Source organism: Triticum dicoccoides, chromosome 6A (assembly GCF_002162155.2).
Source record: "Triticum dicoccoides isolate Atlit2015 ecotype Zavitan chromosome 6A, WEW_v2.0, whole genome shotgun sequence".
NCBI classification, from domain to species: domain Eukaryota; kingdom Viridiplantae; phylum Streptophyta; class Magnoliopsida; order Poales; family Poaceae; genus Triticum; species Triticum dicoccoides.
In genome coordinates, this window is record NC_041390.1 from 354,067,441 (window position 1) to 354,078,209 (window position 10,769).

The 10,769-nt window shown below is 42.6% G+C and overlaps 1 protein-coding gene across 1 annotated transcript; it reads right to left on the reverse strand.

The window, feature by feature from the left end:
* Positions 1-1,395: 1,395 nt before the first annotated feature.
* On the reverse strand, positions 1,396-10,769 carry LOC119316906. The gene is made up of 17 exons (XM_037591300.1): positions 10,668-10,769; positions 9,956-10,012; positions 9,811-9,863; positions 9,640-9,673; positions 8,968-9,058; positions 8,191-8,282; positions 7,902-7,976; positions 7,256-7,350; positions 6,667-6,796; positions 6,213-6,302; positions 5,384-5,443; positions 3,240-3,331; positions 3,009-3,074; positions 2,810-2,867; positions 2,496-2,584; positions 2,046-2,166; positions 1,396-1,870 (listed from the first exon to the last, which is right to left on the reverse strand). Exons 6-17 carry the CDS (start codon positions 8,233-8,235, stop codon positions 1,814-1,816), a joined length of 978 nt encoding a protein of 325 aa, XP_037447197.1. The 5' UTR covers positions 8,236-8,282; positions 8,968-9,058; positions 9,640-9,673; positions 9,811-9,863; positions 9,956-10,012; positions 10,668-10,769; the 3' UTR covers positions 1,396-1,813.

Consider the following 10,769-nt stretch of genomic DNA (forward strand, 5'->3'; position numbering starts at 1 on the left):
CATCTTCACGCCATTGAAGCAATATGCTCCAGAAACTGCCGACATAGACAACACGATTGCAAGATAGACGCGACGAGGCTAGTGGCTCCATAGTGCTCCAATGGGACATGCCTCACAACAACTCTATCAAAGTCGCTATCTTGACTCGATCACTATAATAACTATCAGTATGATGATTTTGGATCAAAATGACTCTCTAGCAGAGTCGTCATATGGTCCCGGGTCATCAGAACTTAACGGCATGTCAGTTTGGAGCGCGCTCAATCCATCAACCGCTCATGTGGAAGGGAAGTTCACTTTCCTTCTTATCTTTTCGCGCGGCCCGTCTCCTCTCTCTGCCAATGGAGTGGACGACCAGACAGCCATGGCATCAGGAAGCGTGCAACTGCCTAGGGCTATTCCCGTCATGTTTTCCATCATAGTTTTTCAGCGCCCACCACATCTTCCCGTTGCTTGCGTCAATAAAGAGGTCTTTGACATGACCGAATAACTCAGAACCTCCACTTCCAACATCGCTGCCCGTAGCACATTCTTCCTCCCTGTCGCCATGCCGCTTCCCCTGCGGTCAGATTGGGTGCCACCCTCGAAGGGGAGGGAGCAAATGGTGGACAAAAAGCAAGCGGTGGAGGAGGATCGCTACTATGTTGTGGAGGATTTGATACACTTTCCTTGGGATGTCCGGTTCGCATAATGACATCAATGTGCTGCAACAGTCCCATTGCTTGCAAGGTTGTGTGCAAGAGAAGCTCCTTCATGCAACTATACCAGCAATGACCATGACTACAAAATGGGCTATCATCTGTGCTGGTATCTATCTTTTCTGGGCGACCTTCTCGAGACCATCTCTAAGCCAACGGGTGATAAAAGATCTCACTTTGTCCAAAGACAATAAGGTAGAAAGGGTGTCGAAACGGCATTTGGAGGGCTCCGAGCCCATTTTGCGGCTGTTCGAGGACCTGCAAAACACAATGAGATGCAGAGATATTGTGAAAGGTGATGACAACTTGTAGATTGAGAGGGGAGCGAGAGCGAGAGGGGGTGAGGAGCGGTCACTGTTTGCTTTTTGGGCATCTTCTGACTGGCTTGGTTGGTCCGGCCGTTACTGCTTAGGCACTACTCACGTGACCTATTTGCCACATCAAAACGTGCTCAATTCTTTGCTCAGTGTTTTTTGTCACTGTTAGATTTTCAGTTCGGTGCAAAATGTCATGAATCGTTATATGATGATTTTTCGCTAGTCGTGACACAATAGTGGTGGTTTTGTACATTTAACTCCACCTGGACTGAGGCAGTACATACGTGGCAACTTTCCGTCACCGACACACTGCTCTTGCTCTGGGAAGGCCTCGTAGCTGATGATGCCGGCTCAACTCAACTTGTAGAAAACTCGCCATCTTAATCACGACGAATCAAGAGGGTTCATCTACACAACACAAATCAAACTGATTCCAAACAGTTCATGTACAGAGCACGGCATATACAGATGACAGCACTTTCTAAAAACCATCGGATCGGACGGCTAAAGATGAAACAGTAATTACAAGTGAACAATCCTCCTCGCCCCCATAAGCATGCCTTGAAGGCCAACACTTGAAAGATCAAGTGCAACGACCATGTCCATTGGTCTTCTGGCCGCAAGCTGAATCTTGTGACCAACTACACAACTTCCCCAGCTAAAGCGACCTGCCAGCCAAATTCAACAAAGTCCCATGCTGCACACATCCTTCTTATGTGCAGGGCGTCCATGAGATAATGCCGCAATCGATCAAGGATATTGCTTGTGCTTGGAGGAAGCTCCTGATGTGCTCAGGCCCTACTCTGGATCTCTGACGGTCTCATACTTTTGTGATACCATGAGCAACGACGAGAACTGAAGACAATAGTGACTAGTTATATTTTTGCCACCTGACTCCAATTTTGTTTGTAAATCTGACAAAATTCCAATTCTAACGCCATTCCGCATATACATAGATCCAGTATGGCCTTTCACGTGCGGAATCAGAATATAGATATAGCAGTCTTAACCAGAATGTAAGCAAACTAACCTCGGTACCACAAATTATGTCATGACTGAGTGGATGGGCTGCACAGGAAAGCACCCTTTCGGATAAGGGAATAAACTTGTTTTCTGCAGGTTGATTTTCCTCAGAGCCTTTTGTTTCCTCACTGAAACATGGAAAGCCAGGTGAGGAAACAAGAATGAACATTGTGCATAAAATGAGCTGAATCCAAAGTTATTTCCAAGGAAACTTCTTTTTTATTTTTGTTCAATGGATCCAAGAAAAAAGTGACGAATTGCTGAAATTGTGGAACTTCTCCACATACGTCCCAGCAAATAACTACACCCTCCGTTTCTAAACATAAGACGTCCCGGTGGTTCAATTTAAACTGCCAAAACGTCTTATATTTAGGAATGGAGGTGGTAGAAGATTAGATTGCCAAGTAAGTTGACTCCATCAAAACCAAAACAAACTGGAAATGAAAGACCAGCATACTTGTAGTCCACATGGCATGCAGAGCTTGTATCTGGATGAAAATCCAGTGCATATATTCCATTATTGGAGGAAGATCCGACTGCATAAATCTGCACAATGTAAACATATGACATGCATCATATGCCTTGATGCGTTTCACTATGTTTTATGTCAAGAAATGGAAATAACAAACATTATGGCTAGCATGGTAAGCAGGACTACATCTGTTAGCATTCATGAAATTTTATTTTCTTCGATTCGATGTCTTACGGGGTCCAATTATAAGAAAAGTGTTGCATGTATTAAGATTTGAGTATGCCCTATAATTTTCTTACTGAAGATGTCGACAGCCAGGTGGCTTTCCGCTTATGCAACACAGAGTCCACACCCTCCCTAATATAACAAACAGCAGAGAACCATAAAACAATTTGGTCATATTTCCTTGGGAGAAAAATTTTGGTCACATTTGTAAAGCTTACTAAGACATATTCGTATGGAGTCCAAGTTTGAAACAATGCATAGATCAACACTTACAACCAAGCAGGAGGAGGGCAGTGCAGATGACTAACACTGAAAGTGTTGACATTCAGGACTCCAGACCTAACATGGGATGCAGATGGATGAGAAATCACTAGTAAGCACACATCACTAAATTTATACTAGAAATGAAAGAATGAAGAGTAAAAAGCTCTAATAAGAACAAAGTAACCATTGATTTGTATGTGACTATATAATGACAATAAGTGAAAGGTCTGAGATACTTACCACCCATCATCAAGATGGAAGGCTAACTGATATGAGCAACTAGGGTTAAAGTCTATCGACAGAATTTCACCTGAAACAATGTTTGATTGTTCCTGAAAATATTTAGCACGGTGAAAATAATGTTAAACTGAGAAATATGTTTTATAGCCTTAATATTGTTAGCATTATAAGTTATCTAACAATACTCCAAATTAACTATTGTTATTCCTTTGTCTCAAAGCTTCAGAGGGGTACCATTTCTAAATCTGTCTCTCCCTCCGCCGCCCCCAGCCCCCCCTTCCTCGAGCCTCCCTCCCCTCGCCGCCGCCGCCTCGACGTACTGGCGGGCAAAGCCCGGCCAGTGCTGGCGGCGGCAGGGCCCTCTCCTTTCCCCTCTCAGTCCGGCAGGCGCGAGCCTCCGGGTCGGGCAGCAACGCGGCGTTCGCTCGGGGCGGGGCGGCGCGGCTGGCGGCGGCGACGCGAGTTGTGGGCGGCGGCGTGAAGGGGCTGCGGTGGAGGTGGTGCACGGCGGGCTCCGGCGGCGGCGTTCGGCCAAATCTGGATCCAGCCGGCGAGGGACGCGGATGGCGCGGGCTGCTGGCGCCCGTCCCTACCGTGGCCTCGGCTGGTGGCTGTGGAGGCGCAGCGGCGGTGGCAGGTGGGCGTGCTGGTCGGGATCCAGTCGTCCTGCCGGCTGGACGACGGCGGCAGGGCAGATGGGCTCCCCGATGAGTATTCTTGGCGTTCGGCAGCTGTACTTGGGGCCCTCCTTGCCGGTGGTCGGGTCTGCATTGGTGGCCTTGCGCGGTGCTGCTTCGGCTGCTGAGGTGGGGCGGCACAGGGGTGCGTCCGGTGGGGAGGCTGGCGGGAGGGATGAGTGGCGCCGACGTGCTCGGGCCCCCGTCACTGGCACAGGGGTGTGCCGGTCCGGATGCGTCCGCTCCCCCACCTCCCCCTTTCCCGGCCGCGTGCTGGCTGTCGCAGCTCCAGCGATGTTCAAGGCAGGATGTATGCTGCGGTTCGTCGGTCGGTGGTGCTCCTTTGGTGCAAAGTTGATCTCTTTGGATGGTCTTGGGGGTGTCTGGATGTTGGGCGGCGGCCCTGGCGGCGAGAGGCGTGGCATTCGGGGGCGGAACCTGCGTCTCAGGTGTGGGCGGGCAGCCATGGTTTCGCGGGGGACGTGGCTGCGAGTGGTTGGCGGAGCAGGGGTGTGTCGGCAGGGTGCGAGCACCAGGGTTCATCACTTGCCCAGTCCTTTTCTGGCCGTCGGTGGCGGCATCCGTGGGCGTCGTATTCTTCTTGAAGGCTCCGTCGCGGTGCTCCCACCCCCTGCGTCGCTCCGGGTGAAAACTTTTTCGAGAAAACGCAGAAGATTTGCGTTACATTTGCTCCGGGTGAAAACTTGATCTGCGGATCGGACGGTGGTGGCTATCCGTGGTCGTACCCTTTTGGGAGGCACCGTCTTGGAGTCCTTGCTTCGTCATGGTCCGTCTCACCCCCTCGGTGGCTCCAAGTGGTTCTTCGTAGCTCATATTTGTTGGCTTGGTTGTGCCCGAGTGGTGCGATGGTGCTCGGCACCTTTGTATCTAGCCTTGGGTGTGTTTGTTGCGTGTCGTGGTGGCAGTGTGTGTTCGGCTCGCTCAGATGTATGTGGTGATGATTGCTTTATAATATAAAGCAGGGGGAAACCCTTTTTTGGTAAGCTTAAGAGGGAAAAATATCTAGCTTCAAAGAGAAAAACAGTTCCAAACCATTATAATCGGGATGGATCGGATAGATGAACTATACCATTTTGTAATATGTCTGAAAACAGAATTTCGGTGCATCATATGGATGAACTAAAAATTTATTAAACATGTTTTGAAACATCGAAAAGAATTGTGCACCTTCCAATTGAGATGCATTATTGTATGTTAGATTAGATGCTGTATAACAATAATTGTGGTTTTCTTTTCTTTTCCTGATATTAGGGTTTAGGGTTTAGGGTTTCTTTTCTGTTTCACAATCAAACTAGTTGGTAGTTCATACAGATGGCTCTGATATAGAATCATGTCAGTAATACTATGTGTATGTGAGGCTTCAATATGGGTCACAAGAATGGAAACGGATACATGAGGTTTCTTTAGCATAAATTCCGTTGCAGTAAGTATTTATCTTTCAAATACCTTCAGCGATGCAATTTTTCCCAACAACCTTGATATCTTCACTGATGACAAAGGTTGAACCTGGATGAAAATTTTGTCAGCCCAGAACCAAGGCAAGGAACAATAGTCATCATGTTGCGAATACAGCTATGACATTGCTGCGTAAAAAGGTTCAAAATGAAGGGCTGTTCTTTCTCTACTACTTTTTCTTTTATAAAATGGTACTAGCACTGTCATAGCCATGGCATGAAATACAAAATAAATTGGAAATTAGATAGATTATCCTTGCAATTGCACTTCATAGTCTAGTGCACTAAACCACTACCTATTTCTAATCTTCCGCAGATCACATTTAACATGATATCTTAACAAGAGTTGTTTCTGTAATTTAGGGTTCTTTAGCATATTGTGAGTTTTAGTAGGTTTTCAGATTGAGTCCCACAGTTGTGATTTATCATTGGAGGTTGGTGGATGACAGGGGCAGTTTCCTCTGAGAATTTGTTCACATTTAGTTTGCTTGGCACCTAGAAACCAATTATAAATTATAATCAGTTTAAGTATATAAAAATGGAATAAACAAAAGCAACTTTGGGGGTATCATTTAAAAATATCATAGTAAAAAGGGTGTATTTACAATCAAATAGAACTAACTAGCTGACTATAGATATGTAGAAACTTGTATGTGCATGCTGAATTGGTACAGCACTACTGAATACATAAAGTTCACAAACAGAAGTTCTCTTTTCTGATTCACAGAACACTGAAATCATCATGCAGAATATCAAGTTGGATGACCTTAAATCACATGAAAAGAAGCAGAACTAGCAGAATGTTTATCAACTGAATGTACCTCATTATGGCTTTGAAAAGCAGCTGATGCCCTCCCTCCACGTGTATCCCAAACATGAATGGTCCCATTTCTAGTTGCACCAAACACTGTCTGAAAAAAAAATTATAAGTCCCCATATATGAATGGATGAACTGTAAACTGTTCAGGGTAACAGAAAATGCAAAATGCATAAAAACAAAAATAGCAAGATTAGCCTCGTGTTTACCACTAAGTTTGGACAAAGCGTATTTGATCGATTATACAGTAGATATACAACATATCAGCAGACATCACATTACATCATATTAGGTGGTATTTACAAAGCAAGACAGAATCTGAAACATAGGTTAGTGTATAAGAGGACAGCATTAACAAAGCTAAACAACTGTTTTTATAAAACATCAGTACTTAACATGAGAATTAGGAAAGGTACATACTATAGAACAACAAATATTTAACATGACAATTAGCATAGCCGATTATCCATATTTAGCTTGACACTGGTAAACTGAGATTCTGGGAGTGCTGTAAGCTCAACACAGTGTGTCTTACTTAGCCGCATGTCCCACATGTAGACTGCACCATCAAGTCCAGAAGCAAATAGCCTACAATGGTGAGCCAGTAAGTGGAAATTTTATGCATAATTTCCAGCTAGAGAAATCTCATTAAGAATATTGGTATCTGGTGCATATATACATAGCTTATGCCTCCCAAATACTACCTTTTTCTGGTTTATTAGGCCCACGCATATCCCTAGATCAGCAATTTGACCAACATAATACGAGTTATATATTACAAAAAATATACCATTAGAAACTATTACTTTAGTTTTTCATTTATTATCACAACTTCATTTATTTAGCTTCACAACTGCTAATATTTCTTTCGTTTTTCTTCAAGCAAGGGTCAAACCATATTTTCCCCTTTCTATGAAAAGAACAAGAAACATGATATGCAGTCAATTATTTATACAAAGCATCACAATAGTTGCTAAATAGAAATAATTTATGATTGGCCTTATCACAAGTGACATGACAGTGAATAAACACAAAATTGTCACATACCGTGACTTACCGTCTGGAGTAAAAGCTACATCAGTCAAACCCTTCCGGGATTCCGAGCAGAGACCATGAAATTTGGTCTTCCCTTTCTGTAAAACCTAAAATACAATAATTTAAAAATCAGAACAGTCGTGAGGGGCGTTGTGTAATACAATGAGCTACTACAACAAATTTCCTTCTAATGGACTAAGGTGTACAGCATCTGGAAGTATATTATCTTGAAATATTATCCAGAAACCTTTTCTTTAGCATTGTGTAATTTTGTTTTTAGTGATGCTGATGGAACCCTGTCTACCTTGTTATATGATGACCAAGGATGAGTGCAGCTTTTTAAAATGGGCGTACCCATTAGCGGATTGGATATTTGTACTGTACCATAAAACTGGGGAAAACCCCCAGGTAATATGCCAATCAACACATGGGTTTGCTCAAAATTCCATGGCCATATGTGGTGTTTGGCAGAAACAAAACGCCAACAGTAACAGCAAATATATTTTACTGGCATGATTATTTTGGAATTGAAGGAGAAAGAAAAGAATACATGATCTTTGAAATTCTGATGTAAGACAACATGAAGAAAATATATTTACAGTATGATTGAGTAACAAGTAAAGCATTTGTCAAGGAACAATGCAAAAGAGGTACTTACTTCAGTCGGAGCAGATGAGACGTACCCAATGTCAAACAGTAAAACTTTGTCAGTTTGGTTAGATGAGCAAACAATCTGCGTCAGGCATGCTCAGAGCTCAATAAATAAAATAGATAGAAACCACTTAAGTCATAAGCGCTATATTTAATTTATAAAATAAACATAATTGTCGTCCCTAACTGCCAGTTACACTTATTATTCCTCATTGATATTTAGTGCCAAAGTACTTTCTGAACTCAGATAAAATGAAAAAAGGAAATCCCACATGAAAATCAATGCTGATACAAACCTCGTCTTGATTTCCTGGATTCCATCGGACAGCACATAGAGGCATTGAGTTTGATATATGGAGCACATAGTTTGATGAGTCATCTGGTAAACCTACCAATGAAAAAGTAATAACAGCAAAATTATGACGAGACCTGAGACAGTAAACTAGGAATAAATCATCTTGAGTGTGACTTTTCCTTGAATATTCTAAGAGGATGTTCTGTTTCATAAATATATGGTTGAGAAACACAGTACACTATCATTTTAACTTTTTGGTTAGCTATCTGGATATTTAGAATGGTTTAACAAGGCCAATTTATATCAACATATCCAGCAACAGAAGGTACAGGGTACATCCATGTCATGGAAATCCTTAATCTGGACGTGGCAAACAAGGTCTATTTTCTCAAAGAGGATGATTCAAACGAGAATACCAGGGTCTTAAAATGATACATCATTCTTAGGGGAGTTCCTGAAGCTTATTTCATAGTAAGAACTAACAAATGCCTAATGTACATTAAAGCAAAGTTGCCAAGACAGAAACAAGTACAATGTACGATTCTATGTTCCTGTTGGACCATTCCAATCCTGACCCTGCAGGGTCACAATGATAAACTAATGGCCCTGATCTTATGATCTACACAGTAACGGTCTTTAAGGTGCCATCCTGTAATTACTATATGATCCTACCAACACACAGGCGGATCTACTAGGATCATAATACAGAGAATATTATTTGCAAGGCATCTACTTTCAGCATTTTTCTAGCAAACTGAGTCGGTTAAGTTTAACTTACTACATGATGGGCCATACTAGGAGCAGTATAAGGTCTCAAAGTCATGCACTGTTAAACATCCTGAGTTTGTCACTGATGCGAGGTATATTCCCTGCACAATTAAGAACATAAGGAAGGTGCTTAAACATTCATGTATCACAGTCTGCTTCAAAAAAGTAATCAATATGAGTTGGTTATACTTTTTAATCCCGCTCAAATGGTCATTTCATTTTGCTTATTGAACGGACCCTCTGGTACCAGGTAGTTACAGTGTGATAATCTATTATTATAAGTACAAAACGTAAAATACATAACTCCAAATTTTCATCCTACGCATATGCTTTGTGCAAAATACAGAACTAAAACAATATTTCTAGTCAAACATAGAGTAATAGGAAAGAGATATAGATCTACAATTAATTTCATGATAAACAACTGGTACAAAGTAGAACAGCAAAGAACATTCTTGCCACATACTGGACGGAGGGCAGAGTGGAGTGGAAATATGGAAGTATTAGTGGAATCTAAATGGAAGTAACAGTCGTTCCAGACAGAATGTACTGAATGTAATACAAGTGGAGCCGGGGCCGAGAGCCCTTTTCCTCTAAAAAAAAGAATGTACTGAATTCCATACACCTCAGGTAGTGAGGCTAAACTGGGGAAACTATAAATTTGTACGCATTTCAACGGTACCTTTTTATCGAATTCCATTGCCGAAACCCCCTCCCTGCTCAAATTAAATGAAACAAGTTTGTTAGCCTATCTAACAAGGGCAAAGCGAGAAATTGAACTGTATTAGGTGATCGTGACACTAGAGATTTTGCAATGAGATACTCCAAGACAACATAGAAGATAAATGCTGACCTAGCTGAATGGTAACACCCAGCAAATGTTGAAGCATTAATCATGCGATTCACCTAACAGGAGCAGAAGTGGTGAACAGATTAGCCAGATAATACACATTGACTCGGCACTACAAAATACAAACCAGCGTACTTATCAGCATTACATGTGTCGGGCACCGTTCCTCGCCATGCGTGTAGTACTTGTGTTCGAAGGTCCTAATCTTCTCAGCATAAAAAGGAAAGTCCACAACATTAGCCTAATATATAAAAAGAGTAGAAATTGCTTCGCTTAAAAAACAAGAACTTGGAAGAAGCATAGGCACTACTAAAAATTTCTCCGTTTTCTGGTACAAATTTCCAAAGTTAAGACACAACTAGGATACTTGCCAATTTAAAGAGCATAAACTCTATAACACGAAGAGGATTCTGCACAGTTTTAGTGATGATTTATCTGAACTAGTCTCTCAACAATGTTTCCCCAGTGTCCAGGATACTATGATAAGCATCTACTATGAGTGTTGGGAGATCATCAGCACAGATTCCGAAATTCCAGTACATAAAGAAAACAGAAGCTGGCAACATCCTTAGAGCGCCAAGTCCCAAACCATCTCAATGTTCCGAACTAATCCACCACAACTCGCTATGAAAGAAAAAATGTGCTGAAACTTAAAACAGCAGCTGTAAGTCTGTAACGCTCAAAGTTTAAGCTTTTCATCCCATTAACCAACTCCGACATTGCCGTCCCACTAGATTTCCTAAGAATGAAATGAAATTTGGAGAATTCGATTTCCTATTTCCGACCCCCTACGCCGTAATTCCAGTCTGAAACGCGACAACCTGAAACAAAAACATCACTCTTCTCGAAATTTCTACAACCTCTGCAAGGGAATCGAGGAGACGGCGGGATTCCCGATGTCGAAACCTGGCGTCGATGTGGCCGTCCAGCTCCACGGCGATACGGCTCCACCGGTGCCACCT

Bases quoted from the DNA above. Each gene is read 5' to 3' on its own strand.
- LOC119316906 (XM_037591300.1), bottom strand. From the start codon at position 8,235: ATGCCTCTATGTGCTGTCCGATGGAATCCAGGAAATCAAGACGAG. The intron at 7,977-8,190 runs GTTTGTATCAGC...TGCCTGACGCAG, and splicing joins ATCCAGGAAATCAAGACGAG to ATTGTTTGCTCATCTAACCA. The intron at 6,303-6,666 runs CTATGCTAATTG...TTTTTTTTTCAG, and splicing joins AGCTAAATATGGATAATCGG to ACAGTGTTTGGTGCAACTAG.